The 18,553-nt window shown below is 40.1% G+C and overlaps 1 protein-coding gene across 1 annotated transcript in view; it reads left to right on the top strand.

Moving 5' to 3' along the window:
- The window catches only part of Lpcat2 (lysophosphatidylcholine acyltransferase 2), a 65,828-nt gene extending 58,814 nt beyond the window's left edge, over positions 1-7,014 (top strand). Inside the window, 3 exon segments of the mRNA XM_051195126.1 lie at positions 161-259; positions 4,173-4,308; positions 6,575-7,014. Coding sequence (XP_051051083.1) covers positions 161-259; positions 4,173-4,308; positions 6,575-6,759 — 420 coding nt within the window. The 3' untranslated portion in view covers positions 6,760-7,014.
- Positions 7,015-18,553: the final 11,539 nt, after the last annotated feature.

Genomic DNA, 18,553 nt, shown 5'->3' on the forward strand with positions numbered 1-18,553 from the left:
GCAGTGAGTAGCCCTCCCCTTACTGTCCTTCTCAGGAAACTTCCCTTCACAGTGTCCCAGGGTGTGATGATGCAGTGCTACACAGCATGCTTCTGCTTTCCCTTGTGTGATTAACACTAATTCAATAGTGCCTTCCTAACCGATGGCTATCTTTTCACAGAATAACGATGGCAGTATTGACTTCCGAGAGTATGTGATCGGCCTGGCTGTCTTATGCAACCCTGCCAACACAGAAGAGATCATCCAGGTGGCATTTAAGGTACTGCCAATCCCACTGACCGCATCTCTTTTGGCCTTGGAAATATGTGTTGACTCTAACTCCATTATTTGAAAAAATCAGTGAATCTGTTCCCCGAGTTTATAGATCTGCTGTGACATGTTCAGGGGGATAATGTGATTAAGTCAATTGCTACCGAGAATAAAGAAAACACGGGCATCCATTTAAACAGCAATGGAAGCAGCCTAGATGTGAGCATCCAGATCGAAGAGAGACCAGTGATTTAGCAAATTAATGTTATTTCTTTCTAGCCCTCTTTTGAAGTCCTGAAGTAAGATTTATAAATAAATATCACTCCTTGCCCTGCATCCTAATTCATCTGGAAAGTTCTGGTCTGTCCTTGTTTTTGCATCTGTTAGGACATTTGAGTGGGACTTTGGTGCTGGAGTTTATTTTGTGTGGTGATGTCAGGGCAACGTCATCATAAATGTCCCAAGTTTCTACCCTGCTTATCTTACTGTGCTAGCCAACATATTTTCAGTGTACTGCAGGGATTTAAGTTAGAGGGGAAAAATCGTTCTTATACCCAGCAAAGCCTGAAGATAATGTGTATTGTGACATTCCAGACCACACTTGCTACTTACTCATGCTGCATGCTGCTCACAATGCTGTATGCCCCTCATTAATTCTGTACACCATTCATTCATGCTGTACACCACTCACACATGCTGTAAGCTACCCCTGCATGCTGTACACCAAAGCGCGGGTCCTGAAAATGGAGCTGCTTCATCATTAATGTTTCATCACTGTTCCCGTGGAATTCTAAGTCCTTGGGGCATCTCTCAACTGAGACACTGCCTTCATCTCCCTTCTGGCCTTGCCAAGCTGGGTGCTCTGACTTGTACAGCAACAGCCTCAGCTTCCATGTAGCATAAATCAGTGACCTCTCCCATCTCCTCCTTTTCTCCCCCCTCGCCCCCCCCCGCTGTCTCTGAGACAGAGTCCCTACTGTGGCTCCAACAAGCCTTTCCCTTTCTCTACTACCTAAAAACTTCTCTGGCCAAGACTACTTTGTGTGTGTGTGTTTCAGAGGCCACCAGGGATGATTTTAAACAATAAATCATTGTTGGAAGTACCCATGAGGGCATTTTTCTATTGCAGATTGCTTTAAACTGAGCAAAGTGGATGTAAAGAACCTGAGTGATTGGTGCTTAACAGTTAGAATGATGCAGAGGCCAGACACTTTCCCAAAATTTCAAACCTTCAGCTTTTAGACTTACCCATCAAAAAACCCTAAAATGACGCATAGAACTAACTTATTCCAATCCAGACATCTCTGTTTCTGTCTTGGGGTTGTATGCATAATTACATGGTTAGCAGAGCAAATGGTCACTTTTGGTTTGCCAATGAAAGACCCAATAGAAAAGTTGGTCCTTAATCACAGTAATTACTATTTTTAAAGAAATCATGAAAATCTCGACCGTCCTAAACCGTGGTTTGAAGATGGAAGAGGGAAGAAAGGAAGACTTAAGTCTATAATTAGCTCATTTTTCTCTATGACAAGGGTCATGCTTTACACTTGTTTTTATTTACCTCTCTCTCTCTCTTTATATATTTATTTATCTACTTTTTTCTTTTTCTTTTTCTTTTTTCTTTTTTTCTTTTTTTTTTTTTTGAGACAAGGCCTCACTCTGTAGCCCAGGCTAACTCAAACTTGAAGTACTTCTACCTTGGCCCCTTTGAGCATTAGGGTTACCAGTACAGGCCACCACATCTAGCTCACACTAGTTCTCTACAGCTACTTTTCTAGGATGCTTTGTGAATATTTTGACATTTTTTTGTTTTGTTTTCAGTTAGTAATATGTTTTTCATAGTAGTTAGTATTCTGTTGCCTCCTTTTCTGTGGTAAGCACGTACAGCTAACTTAGTCTCTGCTGAACCCTGCCAGATGCTGTGTAAAGAAATCTAAGATACATAAGGGACCCGTAATCTACAGTTTATGAAAACCTGTCAATTCACTTCTCTATTTGCAGCCATCTCCCCCACCCCCTCTGCCTATTAAAAGCTCAACACCAGAAAATGGGTCAGAAGTCTGTCTTCCCTTCTTGGGGTAACGAATCCCAAGTCGGAGTTATGGATTTTTTTCCCTCTCACCCACTGTTAAATATCCACTTGCATTTCTTTCCATGATTAGCAGAGCTTAGCAATGCCACTTTTTCCATATCTTTGATCTAATGTTTTGTCTGAAATAGAGATTTCAAGCTTTTGGGCCTCTCAGTGCTGAACACCAGCGTTTGCTAACTGCCATTAGCAGGTTGTATCCCTGGGACAGAACTACCTACCTTCATTGGGTCTCAGCTGCCACATGTCTAAGAGGGCTGAGAGTGGCACCTGTTGGCAAAGCATACTGCGAGCATTAACGAACTTGATACCCTCGATCAGTGCCTGTAAAGAATAAATTCTAATTAAAACTTCTTACTACCCAGAGAGGATTTTCATTATTCCTTATCCATCATTTATTCCTCTTTCCCTGTCTGACTTTTAACCTCCCCAGCCCACTGTTTTCTTTCCACCTATAAGTATAATCACCATTTATGGTTGGTGTTAGCTCATTGTTTCCTGCCCTTTATTCTGTAACTTCTCAGAAATGCCCATGCTAGTTGTCATTGAGAATCACTTGTTTGTCCCTTGATTCTCATTACCACTTCCCTTTTGGTTCTCTGAAACTGGAAGCTTCTCTATCTCCTAATTATCATATCTAGAAAATAGTTTGTTCCCCTTGGTCTTCGCATGACATAGTCTGTTGTCTGTTACTACTGTCAAGTCTGTTCTATTAAAACCCACTGTTAGCTGCAGTTGACGCACAATAGTCTAACAGCTTCTAACTCTCAGTTCCTCTTCTGTCCACACATCTCAATGATGGCTGTCACAGGGCTCTGGCTTTACTCCGTATCTTCTCTACAGACAAGATGCACTGCACAACCCGTGGTTTCAGTTCTTGCCTGAATTTCTTCTACCTGGAATTTCATAAGCTCTTGAGCTCATAGCTGATTCGTCCTTCCTTCCTTCCTTCTCCCTTTTTTCTTTCTTTCTGCCTTCCTTCCTGTCTGTTTTCCTTTCTTCCTTTTCCTAACTCCTTTCCTTTCCTCTCTGTTCCCTCCCTCCTTCTCCCCTCTCTCTCCCCTCACCTCCTCTAACTCAAACTTAACTTCTCTAGGTCCAACTTCTGTCTCATTTGGCAGTAGTTTTTAGAACTGTTCTTCCTCAGTTACCCAGCTAGAAATCTCTGCCTCTTTGGCCCCTCCCCATCACTGCAACCCTTTCTGCAACTTCTGTCTGTGCTGCTTGTACAGACTGCCCGTCATGTCCTGGGTGTCTACCCTAGCCTTGCTTGGTTTTCTTGCTTGGAAAAGTCTTCAGCCCCCATCTTGTCCTACACAGTCTGTTTCAAAGGTCCCCTTCAGAATATATGGGATTATACCACTTCCACTCGAAAGTATTAGGTGGGACCATACCAATCCACTGTCATCAGTTTCTAGCTTCTCCATCAGTCTGTGGATCTAAGTCCAAGAGACTCACCTCACATTCCTTTTATCTTCTGGGGACATCTCTTTACTATGAGAGGCTGCTGTAATGACAGCCTTTGTGAAGAGGTAAGATCCATCATGTCCCTCGAGGGCTCCCATGCCTTTTAATATGTACTATTGGCATGGCCCCTATTCTAACTTTGTCTCTTTTCACTACCAAACTGCTATAGGTGTTAAAGTCTTATAATAGTAGCAGAGACCATTCTCTTGCTGCACATTCTCACACATGCATACTTTATGTGCATATGTGTATGTATATATGCATATATATTGTACAATAACTTTTTCCTTCATTAAAGTCATTATTTTACACTAAAATTGAATACAGTAGGCTTTAGGCCCACCCCTGTGTGTTGTTTCCCTTGCAGCTCTTTGATGTTGATGAAGATGGCTACATAACAGAGCAGGAGTTTTGCACCATTCTACAGGCTTCTCTTGGAGTGCCCGACCTTGATGTTTCTGGTCTCTTCAGGGAAATTGCCCAAGGGGACTCTGTTTCCTATGGTGAGTAGGCAATCCCAATCCCCACTCATTTATGAGAAGAGCATCTGGGCTATTAATTGAGAGTCAGATGGATGTGTTTCCCTTGGCTAACTATTGGTAATAGCAATGATGATAACAACTGTAATGTTATTATGGTGGTGATAGTAATAGCTAATTATTGAAGACTTACACACAAGGTACTCTTTTATGTTTTGTGTGTATAAACTTGTTTAAAAAATATCCCGTTTTGTTTTATTTTTTCCACATCTGTGTTTGGCAATGAACAAATGACTTAAGTAACTTTCTGAAGACTAGCCACGATTATCAGAGCCAGAATTCAAAGTCTAAGAGTCTGGTGTTAGAGCCTGTACCATTGAGTACATGTCGGTGCCTTTCATTTCTGCTGTGAGTGTGGCCAGGCTACCCTGAATAGGCTCATTGAGCTAGGCTGTGACTGCACTGGAGGAGTATGGACCAAGGCACTGACCACAGTAGTAGCTAAGTGATTTACTGAGACTTGCCCTTGTCATCCTAGAGCAACCCCCATGAGCGAGTGACAATGACAAAAGAAGGCCTGTGGTATTGTGGTATAGATATTGGCTTCTCCTCCATCCGGATGGTTTAAGACCATATATCAAAACAATGGTGGTGAATCACTTTCCTTGTGTTTCCCAGTGTAGTCTTCAATAAACATACCTCTGTGCAGAGGCCTAGGTGATTGTTAACTGCTTGGCTTTGATGTGGTCCTGGATGCTGGGCTGGTTTATCTTCCCCAACCTTTCCCCTCTGGCTGGAGAGACACTAATTACCTAAGTACACTGCCCTGACAGTGTTCACAGAGGTTTGGCTTATTAGAGCTCATGGGATGGGGGAAATCAGATCACATGCTTCCCTTATTCTGTATGTAGTTGCTGGCATTTTGTCTGCCCCATAGTCTCTTTTAGGTAATCACATACAGAGGGCCAACATATGTGTGTTGGGAACCACTGGGCCATCTCTCTAGCCCCAGAACTACCAAATTTTGACAGTGTTCCTTGGAAGATAATAATTTTAATTACATTTAAATTATTTGTATTTGGCCATACTTTTGTCAGCTTAACCAATCTGTTAGAGAATTGTATTACATTTTTTTTTTTAGATTTATTTATTTTATGTGTAGGAGTCTTTTGCTTATATGGATGTTTATGGACCATATGCATATCTGATGCCCACAGAAGTTAGAATAGGACAACAGACCTCCTGGCACTAAAGTTACAGATGACTGTGAGCTGCCGTGTGGATGTTGGAAGGCAAATCCAGATCCTCTGCAAGAACAAGAGCTCTTGACTGCTGAGCCATGTCACCAGTCCCAGGAAATTTCTTTTTTGTTTCTTTTTTTTTTTAATTAAATTTTTTCCACGTGATATATTCTGATCATAAATAATGCATTTATTTGAAAAATGAATACATGTATATATAGTTTGTTTTATCATAGCCACCTCTTATGTTATCTTTCTCTAACTCCCTCCAGGCCCTCTCAGTATATCTCCTTCTCAACATTACTTCCTTTTTGGCAAATAATCCACTGAGCCCAGTTAGCTCTGCACATACGCATATGGGTGTGGAACCATCCACTAGGATGTGGGCAGTCTGGCCGTCTACCAGTGACCAGAGTTTAGTTTAGTTTTTCTAGTTCAACTTTTTCTTTTAAGAATACACAGTATCTCTCCCTTCCCCTAATACTATGAAAGTCCAAATTAAACAACAACAAAACACTTTGAGGTATTTAAGTATTTTTTAAAATAAGTGTTGATATGTTTGAGTTTTGTCTAAGTTTTTGAACTTCACATGAATGAACTCTTGTAATCTGTGTTCTTTTGTATCTGGCATTTTCCACTCAGTGTATATAGTAATAAATTTATCATCATTGTTTGTTCATTTTCATTGCAGTCATTATGCTCCATGAATATGCTACAATTGTATTCATTGTGGTGCCATTTTCTTTTTTCCCTGTTAGGAATGATGTTGCTATAAGTATTTTCATATATGTCTCCCAGGTGCAATTCTTAATTTCCATAGGCTGTATAACTCAAAGTAGAACTAGCAAGACATTAAAAATGTATATTTACAACTAGATTAAATGTTGGAAAGCCTCTTACAGAGAAGTTGTACACTTTATATTCTCATCAGCAGGTTTTTGAGTTGAGTAACAGAATTCTGCAATAATTGCATGATTTAGACCTTTTGTTAAGTTTCAACATGCCCAAAGAAGCACCCTAACTAACTGATTTTTCCCCCTTTCTTCTAGAGGAATTCAAAAGTTTTGCCCTAAAGCACCCAGAATATGCCAAGATATTTACAACGTACTTAGACCTCCAGACTTGCCATGTATTTTCATTGCCAGATGAAGTTCAGACAGCCCGGTCTATTGCTAGTAATAAAGTCAGCCCCGAGAACCATGAGGAGGGCACCTCAGACAAAAAGGTCGATTGAATCAGTGTTCCCGATGAAGAAAGCTGTGCTCTTGCCGGATACTGGAAATAAGCAATGATGTCCAAAACAGAAAGCTTTTTTTTTTTTTTTTTTTTTTTTACTGAGATGACATATTTTCCTCTCTAAAATGCTCTCATTAATCTGCATATATCAAGCAAATTCCTTTTGTCTTATACTGTGCTTTTACTGGTGATAAATGTTGTATATTTGTATGAATTTTTCAGTTTAATTTCCTTAATAAACTCATTGGTCTTATTCTGTATTGGCCAGCATTAATCAACACCATGAGCTTAGCAAGTACAAATGATTTTCAGCCCTTTCACATATAATAATACTATGTTTTCTCTAATTACTCCCCTTTCTGAAGATAAGGATAAGGAATCTGAAAACCTTGGCAGAATTTTGTATCTTTATCTTTGCAGATTAATTTTCCCATTTAATTTTCAGTTTCCTTGATCACTGGCTAGGAGAGGGGAGTGCACCCTTAGGTAGATGATGCTTTCTGAAGTGTACACTCCCCTTGACATGCATCTCTATTGCAGGTTTCTTTAAAATGCCTGCTAAGGTCCTTTTATGAAATCCATAGTGTAAAAGAGGCTATGTTTTAAATGGCCACAAGCTGAGTGGGAATTGCCTTATTGAAGGGAACAGTGATTGCCTAATGAGAAAATGAATTGTTTGCTACAGAGTTGAATTGAATTTGAGTTGGATGGTTCTGAAGGTAGCACCTTCCCAATAAATAAATCAGATTTGTTCTACTTATATAATGGTCAAATTAGTATGTTTTAACATCGATTCAAGACAGAGTTTTATTGTGTTTAATTTTCCTCTCAAACTTTAGAGTTTATCAGAAATATCAACAGACACTTCCAATGTATCACCAACAGCCAAGGAATCAAAAAGCTTGGTTTGTCAGTGCATGGCTACAGTCTACATACACCCAGGCAGGAATCCAGCAGCAATATATTCCTTCTAGGTTAGGCAAAAGTTTCTCCAAATGCCATTTTTATTGGGATCTATGTCTGCATACTCTTAATGTCAAACACTTTTTGAGGTTTCGAATAAAGAACCAATTTATTAAAAGAATGTACAAAAATAACTGGTTACTCTTCTGCATTCAGGCTTTGAATCCAAGTCTTTGTTTGGGCTAGGTTTCAGAATCTATTAGACAGTCCACCTTAAGATAGAGTTTTAAAGTCAGTTTTGAGGCTCTGAAATCTCCTGAAAGTGCTGGAAACTATATTTAATCAAGGGGCATGACTTTGAACTACTTTCACACATGAAGCAGGTATCTTCTAAGTTAATGGCTAAATACATATTTGGATAATTGAGCAACAAAGTTTTATCCTTAAATATATGTAATTATTTGCTTTAATGTGTCTTAAAGCATTTTTAAGAGGCATTAGATGAGCTGAAGCAATTGCTTAGGTAATTAATTATGGTAAGTAGTGTTTGCACTGATGTCGGCCATGTGTAGGGAATTTATGTACTCGGGAGCACAGACAGCCCACAACGTTAGTTAATCTGCTAATCTTGAGAGATGACGTTAGGAGTTAGAGGCTTTCTGTGAGTTCCTCGAAAATGATCCTATCGTTTCCTGTTTTTATACTCCCACTTCTGTCAGTATGATGTTTCTATTTTATGATTTCATTGATGAACAAAGAAGTTCTATTTAAACTTGGCAACCTCAAACTGGTTTTATGACATTCATCTCAAATAAACTTTAACTTAATACCACAGTTTGAGTCTGAGCTCACATAAGTATGGATATATATTTGGCCATTTGTCTCCTGGATTTTATTATGCCCTGCTGAAAAAAACTCAGACTTTACCCATAGTAATAGTAGTACTGGTTTTGAGATTCCTTCACTTTTATTTTATGTCATGTGGGTGTTTTTGCCCGCACGTGTGCCTAGTTATCGTGTGTGTGCAGTGCCCATGGAGACCAAAGAGGATCCCCTGGACCTGGAGTTACAGATGGTTGTTAATTATTGTGTGGGTGCTGGAACCAAGCCTGGCTCCTCTGAGGCAGCTCTCCAGCCCCCGTGAGGTTTTCTTCAAGGAGCTTGACTTGACTGGCTATTGAGCAGCCCTGGGCCTTCCTGCCCTGCCATTTTCTTTAGAGAGACTTTTCTCCTCTTAAGATGAAAGATTAGAAGTTAAGTTCTACTGTGGTCATATATACTAATTTGTAGAGGGAAAATGAGAAATGTTTTTTCTTAAAATATTTAGTAAGCCAATCACATTTCAATCAAAATAGTTTTCTTGGGATATTATGATGTAACCAAGTTGCTTAGAGACCAAGATGTTTGTGTTATGTGTGGTTAATTTTCCTCTTTCGGTGCTAGCTTTAAATGGATATATATTTAAATTATATTTACAGCTGAATGTAGTGGTGCACTCCTTTAATCCCAGCATTCAGGAGGCAGACACAGGTGGATCTCTGAGTTCGAGGCCAAAGGGAGTTCCAAGACAGGCAGGGCTACACCGAGAAACCTTGACTCAAACAAGCAAGCAAGTAAACAAACAAAAAACCCCATATTCATTTATTTGGGGTGGTGGCTTAGGCATGCTGGGACCATCCTGTGTGGAGGTCAGAGGACAAGTTATTGGAGTCAGTTCTCTTACTCCACAATGTGAGTTCTGGGAAGTGAACGCAGTTATCAGATGTGGCTGCAAGGGCCTTTATTCAGTGAGCCGTCTCATCAGTCCACCTCTGGCGGGTGTTTAGAGGAGAGTGACTCCCTTTTAGAAGGTTCTACCCTCTGCAAGAGGTACAGCAGCAAAGCTACTTGATTCACAGGCTCAGGAATTCTCTCCATCATGGCATTCCAAACACAGGATGACTAATTGAAGGCAATGTGCTGTTCTCAATTGGGAGGAGGGGAGGATGAACTATATAGACAGGCCATCTACTGTGAAAGTCCTTAGATGTTTGGTCTTTATATAGCAGTCACAAAAGAAGATAATTACTGATAGAAAGCCATTTACTAGGAAAGCAAACATGTTTATGATGTGTTAGTCTTCCCTCCCCTCATACCCCCACTTGGATGAACTTTCTGTTTTGTTTTGTTTGTTTGTTCTTGCTGGTTAAATTGTTGTTATGTCAAATGTCTTCCATAGTTCCATGTGTTTGAATGCTTGGTCACCAGCTGGTGGTACAGCGTTGAGAGATGATGTAAATTTTGGGAGGTGGAATCTTAATGGAGGAGTTGTATCTCCACGGAGAAGTCTTGAGGTTTAGAGCCTGGTCAGCTTCTTGTCCTCTGTGCTCCTTAGTCCTAAGCAGCCCATTTGAATACTCAGTGGAGCATGGGTACTCTGTCACCAGTTCCAGTGAACAAAAGCTAGAACTTAGCAAATGGTAAAGCGTACAATTAAGTCACAATTTGCCTGATTCTATCAGCCATACTTTAACCACACTGCCTGCTTTACCCAGTTTGCAGATTTAACATTTGTCACGTGTTTTCCTACTTGTAGATGCTAGATATATATTGTGACTTAGTTCTTAAATGGAAAAGAGATAGACACCATTAAGGATGGTTCTGGGACCCGGAGAGATGCCTGAGTCCTTTTTCTGGGCTTCCAGTACTGACATGGAGGCTCCAAGCAGCTGTAACAGCAGTTTTGGGGATCCGATGCCCTCTTCAGGCCTCCTTAAGCACCAGCAAGATATGTTCAGAGAAACACTCGTACATACAAGAAAAATAAACTTAAAAAAAAAAAAAAAAGAGTTGTCTGGACAGTGGGCCATGATTGCAAAGGGGTGAGGCAGGCTTGTGGGAGGTAACATCTCCATCCTTCTTTATGGTCCCACCTTCCTGTGTGAATTCTCCAGGTTTCTGTAAACTAGAGGTGAGCTGAACTTCAGAATGCTACAGAAGCATTTCCCCGTGGGTAGTAGTGTTGGAGCATCGACTCCCCACTTCTCCCCTTCTACAGAGGTGCTGTTGCAGTCACAGGAGAGCGAGGGGGTGGGGAGCTGAGGGTCAAGGCATTCATTCCAGCCATTGTAGGATATTATTTGCGCTGCTTATGCTCATCCCCTCCTGCAAATTCTCTTGCCTTGCAGGAAGCATGGCAGTCATTTCAAAGCATGAGCCAGATATCACCTGTCCAGTTAAAGCTCAGCAAAGGCCACAGTTACAATGTGGGCACGTGAAAACATTCAGCCTGAGCCAGGTGGTGGCGGCCCACGCCTTTAATCCCACTTGGATAGACTGTCTCCCTGATCTTCCCATGGCTTTCCATACTTCAGGTTTTGAGAATAGCTCCACACAAGGCGGCTCACATTTCATACAATACATATTTTTGTTTATTCACGGGGTTGAGTAGCCATCACCACAATCTAATGTTATCACACTGTCATCTTCATTCAGATTTTAAATCAAATGTCATATCATCATTTGGGTATTGCCTGTCATCAGTCACAAAGCTATAGACACTCCCAATCCCACCACCATTCTTCTTGTCACACTTACCTTAAGTTAGTTACTTGTGAGCATTCTTGTTTGCCATTTCTAGTGTTTAGTTTTTAGGTTTCCCTGACATTTCATGTTTGCTGAAGATATAATGGTAACATTAACTTTTGTTTCTTTTTTAAATTAATTTTTAAAATTTTATGTGCATTGGCATTTTGCCTACATATCTATCTGTGTGAATGTGTCAGAACTCCTGGAGCTGGAGTTACAGCTATGTGGGTGCTGGGAATTGAACTCAGGACCTCATGAAGAGCGGCCAGTGCTCTTAACCTCTGAGACATCTCTCCAGCCTATCTTTTGTTTCTTGTTCCTCACATGGTATAAGGAACAATCTTTGCAACAAACTTGAGAATCTGGAATTATTACCTCTAAAGCTCACATAAAAGTTAAGGCCAGAGAGCTGGGTGGTGGTGGTGCACACCTTTAATCCCAGCGTTTGGGAGGCAGAGGCAGGAAGATCTCTGGTCTACAAAGTTACACAGAGAAATCCTGTCTTGAACAACCCCCTTCCCCCATCCCCCAAAAAAGTGAAGGCCAGAGAAGCTTTACTCCTTGTTGAGAGTTACCTAGCTATGAACTCTGGGTGGGAATTCAAACCCAAGGCTGCCTGGCTCTCCATGTGAGGATTTTTGGTTAAGCTACTGTAATCTGGACCCATAAAATAACCAAAGAACTACATGTCAGGCCGAAGCTTCCAGAAACATGGAAACTACATGATCTGAGAACCCTCCCCCCCACAAAGCTTCTAGAATGCTAACTATCACAAGCATGAAGGGAACACACAGGCGAGGTGAGTGTGCAGTGCTGGAAGGACAGCCCTCGGTGCCAAAGCTGCAAAGAGCAGCAACCAGGGCTATCTGAGGGGATGAGGGCTGCAGCTGACCTGTGGACATGTGCCAGCCTCACGGAGGAAGAGACTGCAGAAGGAAAAGGTAAGACTTCGGTTTAAAACGGTGGGGATTGGAACAGGCATCTCAGCAGAGAAGAGCGTGTTTGCTAATTCCTCAGTATAAAAGTGAACTGAAGCCAGAAGTGGTGGCGGCCCAAGCCTTTAATCCCAGCACTTGGGAGGCAGAGACAGGGGGATCTCCGTGAGTTCGAGGCTAGCCTGGTCTACAAAGCTACACAGAGAAACCCTGTCTTGAAAAAAACCAAATAAATAAAGTAAGTGAATAGAAAAAAAATTCATCTTTTGGCTAAGAAAGACAATAAAGACAGTTTTTCTCATCCTGGGTACTAGGATGCAGGGAGACAGCTGATATTTTTATTTTCCATTTCAATTCTTTTAACTGTATGGGAACTCACTTCTTAGTCTGATAGGTATCTTGGTGAATGTCCCAGTATACTTATGAGTATAATATACACCTCAAATGAGTATTTTATAGTCAATATATAGTCCTTGGGTTATTTATCCTGCCTTATAATTTCTTTCTTCCTCTACCCTGTGTGTGTGTGTGTGTGTGTGTGTGTGTGTGTGTGTGTGTGTGTGTGTGTTTTATAATGCTAGAAATGAAACACAGGGCTTTGGGAAGACTAGGAAATTATGTAGCCATCCCTAGCTCTTGTGGAGGGAACAAAAGCTTCCTGTAAACACCAGGCTGCCCTAAAATTTGAAGATTTGAAGTTCTGCCTCTGCATCTTGAGTACTTGGGTTGCAGGAATGGGTTACTCACTATCTCTGTCCTTTAATTGGAGAATTCTGTTCACTGACATTGAGTGCAATCTACTGACATGACTAATTTTAACCCCACTATCTTCTCTGTTTTTTCCCACCTGTTCTATGAATCTCTCTCTCTCTCTTTCCCCCTCTCTCCCCCTCTCACTTCTTTTTGGATAATCATGTTTTTTACTTGTATCATTTTTGTTTTTTCTTTTGACTTCTTACTTTGATGTGATGTTTGTGTTTACCCCAGAGGTGTGTGTGTGTGTGTGTGTGTGTTTATGCACAGTAGACTTGATGCAGCTTCATTTCAAACAGTAATAGGCCTTTAACACGGGATGCTTACAACAATATACCTTGACTTACTCCACCCCATGATGGGTGCTGATGTCAGGTATTGTGTTTGTGTCTTAAAACCCTCAAGTAACACTTTTTTTTTTTTTTACCATTTTTATTCTAAACAGCAAAGTGTATACTATAGAAAGAATCTGACAGGGGAAATACAAGCTCTTATATTTATCTACACACTTGGTTCCTATTTCTGGCATGTGTTTTTCTCTTTCTCTTCCTTTTCTCCTTCCCTTCCTCCTCCATCCCTTCTTCCTTCCTTCCTTTCTTTTTTCTTTGTTCTTTCTTTTTTTCCCCTTTATTCTTTCTGTAATTCTACCTTTTCATTACTTCAGAATGTTATCGAACAATTCTTAAACACAAGCTTTATGAAAATATTTTTTATACCTTCCTTTGGTCTGAATATGCTTCTGTCTTCATTTTGAAGAATTTTTTTTTTCTGGATAAATAATCCTAGGTTACAACACACACACTACACACACACACACACACACACACACACACACACACACACAGAGTCATCATTCTTTTGTTTCTGATAAACAGTTAACAAAAATTTTATTCATAATCTTCTCCTATATAATGAATTCTTTTGTTTTCATTTTATTCTTTGGTGTGTGTTTGGGGGGGTTGCCTGCGTACTTGTCTACTTATCATGTATGTGCAATGCCAGTGGAGGCCAGAAGAGGGCATGGGTTCCCTGGAACCAGAGTTACAGATGATTGTGTGTTGCCATGTGAGTGCTGGGAGTTGAACCCTTATTATTTTTCATTGACATGTGTGTGTGTGTGTGTGTGTGTGTGTGTGTGTGTGTGTGTGTGTGTGTGTGTTTAAATACGAAAATACAGCCTGCTCAGTCTGTATGCTGCTTGTATTCATGTTTTGTTTCCAGGGCTGAGCATTTGGCATTGGATACTAGAGTGGCGGACTCTCCCTGAGGAAAACTGCTCACCTCACTCTCATCATCCCTTAGTCTTCCGGAGTTCTCTGTGGAGGACTGGTTGAAGCCTACTGGGCTTTCCCTTTCCACTTTAGCATGTTTATTGTTGCTGTCCTTGTTGAGTTCCTGTTTAAGCAGTCATGTTGGTGTTTGTATTTCTTTTGTTGAATATTTAAGCTTGCTTTTTCCATCAAGTTTGCAAAATGAATGTCTGAGGGAAGTTCTCTAGAAATATTAGAAATGATAAAAAGAAAAAATCTTGAAACATTATGGGAAAGGGAAGAATAATGTAAACAAAGAGAGTGGTTTCAGTAAACTGTTGAGTTTTCTAAATTATGCTTGATAACTAAATCAGAAATGACCCTGTATGATTATCTCTAAGTGTATGTAGGAGCAATATTGAAGATGATAGTAGTATGAATGTGTGAGGATAAAAGGACACCAGAGTGACACTTCTGTACCTAAACTGTAGTTAACACCCAGGCATGAAGTGAATGCACCTACCCAGAGCAACCATTAAAAAACTTGTAAGAAATGCTCTATCAATAAATTCAGATGGAATTGGAAAAGTGTTCAGAAAGTCAGGGAAGAGGAAAACCAAAAGACAGATGAAAGTCTTAGCATCTTAATAACCAAATGGAATATGAATACCTAAAAAGACAATTTAAAATGCAGACATTTGTTTGTTGAATTTTTAAAAATTTACAACTGTATACTGTCTGTAAGAAACTCACTTACAGGCATAGCCATGTTAGGTATTATATTAGAGCTGTCCAAAGAAACAGATTGAGCCCAGATGTATGTGTATGTAGAATATATGTGTGTATTACCAAAACATACAAATACTTGCATATGTATGTTCAGAGACATAGAGAAAGAATTTAAAGAGTTCTGACACAAATATAGAGACTGGCAGATCCAAAAATCTTTGAAGTCTGTGGTAGGTTGGAGACCCAAGGAAGGTTTGATGTTACAGCATAAACTCATTATAGCTTGAAGGCAGAATTCCCTTTTCCTATGGGAACCCCAGCCTGTTTTTCCTTATCTTTCACTCCACCCCCTCTCCCTCTCTCATGTGTATAATAAATAAAATAAGCAAAATTGGGTGAAATACCCTTCAGAGACCCACTGGGCCCAGTGAGATGGAACTGAGTTAAAATAATGACATTGATTGCCTTACCTCCATACGCCTGACTGGTAGACCACAGTGATGCTCTGAGTCTCCTAGAAGTAGTAGTGTTGGTTCAAAGCCAATGTACAATAATACTCAAAAGGCCTGTTACTTCCTTTTCTACAATACAATTACCTTACCATTCCCTGTGAGGTTGGGGAAATTTTTTTTTTATTATTTTAAAACTTAGCAATATGTCAAAATTCAGATGCCAAATGTCTCCTTCCCATTATATTCTACCCTCATGTCCCTATTTAGCCTATATATATATATATATATATATATATATATATACATATATATTTATTTATTTATTTATTGTGTTTGTGTGTGTGTGTGTTTGTGTCTATGTCTGTGAGTCTGTTTGTCTGTGTCTGTATGAGTTTATGTGCACCACATGCATTCAGGAGTCCTCAGAGGCTGGAAGAGGGTTGTGGTCCTCTGGAACTAGTTATATCTGGTGGATACTAGTTATACCAAGTGGAAGCTGGGAACCAAACCTGTGTCTACAAGAGCAGCAAGTGCTCTTAATCACTGAGCCATTTCTCCCTCCCTCACTATATTTTTAAGACTTATTCTTTCTGAACCAGTGTCTTGACTTACTCTATAAGAATAAGGATTCAACTTGTGTTTATGTTCAGCTAGCTAGAGGATGAGAGTCTCAATTGAATTTTTATTAGTCCCTGTCCTGAGGTATGATCCTCCTTCAGGGCACATAAGTTTTCGGGTTATTTATATGATATTTGAGCTGGGATATCAAATCCCTGAGCTCATCACTTTCTTTCCTTACTTTGTCCCTTGACATTAGGAGTAAAGTGCCAATCACATTCTACAGTGTGAGGGGTATGTTCTGAAGCATACATAGGCAGCCAAATGCTGGATTCTCATAAATGGTTGACTTGGAGAGTCCAGTGATAATGTTTTCCATACCTTCATGTCTACATCAAGCCTTGGCTGCTCTTTATTTCCAGAAACTGAGTCATTAGTGTCCATACATATAATCACACTAAAGAAACCATCCTAGAAGCCCAGAACTAATTCCAGAAAGCCCATCCTTAAATCCCTTTCCTCTAAGATGACTTTGCCTGCCAATCTATGGAGATTAAAATTCCCCCAGGTGAGACAGAAAGAAGGTGGTCCATGACATACATGAGAATGAAGGTTTCTCAAAAGAATGGCACCTTCCCCTGAATCTTCTGCAAGGCTGACTAACTAATTAGAACTTCAGTGCATCTTTACCTTCTTAATAACCATGTATTGCCTTCTTTCACGTGTAACTTGACATTCTTGAGACCATTAAGTGAATCCATTGACTTAGGAACAGAACCCTGATTTCCAACCAACCAATGAGCAAAGGATGTTGTCAGATAGTTTCTGAGGCCTATAGCAGTTTTCCTTGCTTTGTTTTAACGCATCTGAGATGCTTCCAGTGTGCATTTGAAGAGTGCCTCAATTTATGGTGTTATTTGTTGTTGTTGTTGTTGTTGTTGTTATTGTTCTGTCACTATAAAGTGTCCTGAATCTGTGTTCCCAGATCATGGTCACTCAAGTTAGGTTTCAGAATAAAGTATCTCTTTTATCCTTTGAGGTGGCAGTTATTTTGTGTCAACAGATAGATGACTAATAAAGAATTAGCTTTTATGATCATGGAAGCTAACAAGTCACTAAAGATCAAAGGCAGGCTTGAGACTTCAAGAGGCACTATTTCAGTTTTTGTCAAAAGGCAGGAAAACATCAGTGTTCCTGTCCAAGGCAGTCAGGCAGGGGGAGGGCATTTCTTCTTCCCACAGAGGCCTTTCCTATTTTCCTGAGACCTTCAGGAGAATGTGTAGGGTCCACCCACTATTAAGGCAGCAATCCGCTTTACTTAATCTACTGACTCAAATATTAATCTCATCTAGAAATACACACAAAGATTGTTTAGACAACTGTTTGAGCATCACATAAATGACCACAAGCTTAGATACCAAAATCAAAGTTACCATGTTGTCTAAGTGAAACCTAGAAACTCTTTGGACTTTGAATTATTCTACTACTATAACAAAATATCCATAGCTGTGCACTTATAACATAATCTCACATTTGTCAAGGGTGAAAGTCAGAGTCTAGTACCAGCTATGGTCAAGAAGAGAACAGGGGGTAAAACCTGGTCCAGTTGGTTGGTGACCCTAAACCAGCAATTCTGCAAACATCCTTGCTGGGGGCCAGGGATGCCAGAAGGAGCTCTGGTTCCTGTATCTTTGTTATCTCTTAAATGAGCATCTCTGCCTGGAGGCTATGTATGACTAGGTGCTGAAACTGAGAGACCTCTACTGCTACACAGACCCACTCCCTTAGGCTCCCACTTCTGAGTCTATAGTAAATTTCTCTCTAAAATTCATCCTTTGTGGCCCACAAATTTCATTTTTTTTTGAAACCCTAGGGATAAGAGACAAGAAACTTGAATTCCTGAAACAAGACAAGAACCGCAAATCTGGAAAGCCAATGGCTCAGACAACTTTGGTGACCATGGAGTTTTCTAGAACCCAGGCTCCTCAAAAAAGGTTCTATTGTTCTCAAATGTGTCCCAATATTCTTGTGTCACTTGGTATCCCCCAGCTGTAGCAACCACCTCCAACAGACAGAATCACAGAGGACAAATGTGTGAGGGACAAGAAGCTTAAAGAGTGACCACTCTCCAGGGGTACTGTAAATTCATCTGAGAACAAAACCTCAGTAACCTAATACTCCTTCCCCAGCAGCTCACTCTAAAAGACTATACCACCTTCCATCAGCACCACAAGAGATCAACCTCCCAATACACAAACCTCTGAGGAGCAAAGCACATTTAAAACAAAGAGTTTTAGACTTTTTAGACTAACACCCCAAATATGGTTTCAAAAAGCAAAGATTGATACAGTACCTCATCAGAATTTAAATCTTTTGTTCCATGAGATCTTATTTATTATTATTTATAGTAAATTTTTACAAATCAGATATCCAAAAAAGTAATATTTAAAATATATAAAGAACTCCCAAAACACATTACACATTGGTAAACATAAGACAATCCAATTAGAGAATGATCAAAGGTATGAGCAGACACTTTACCACAGATATAGAGCAGATGGTTGATAAGCTAATGGCCAACATTATTATATCAGGTGACATAAATTAAATCCCAATAAAACACTGCTACATACTTATCAAAATGG

The sequence above is a fragment of the Phodopus roborovskii genome, unplaced genomic scaffold (assembly GCF_943737965.1).
Source record: "Phodopus roborovskii unplaced genomic scaffold, PHOROB, whole genome shotgun sequence".
NCBI classification, from domain to species: Eukaryota; Metazoa; Chordata; class Mammalia; order Rodentia; family Cricetidae; genus Phodopus; species Phodopus roborovskii.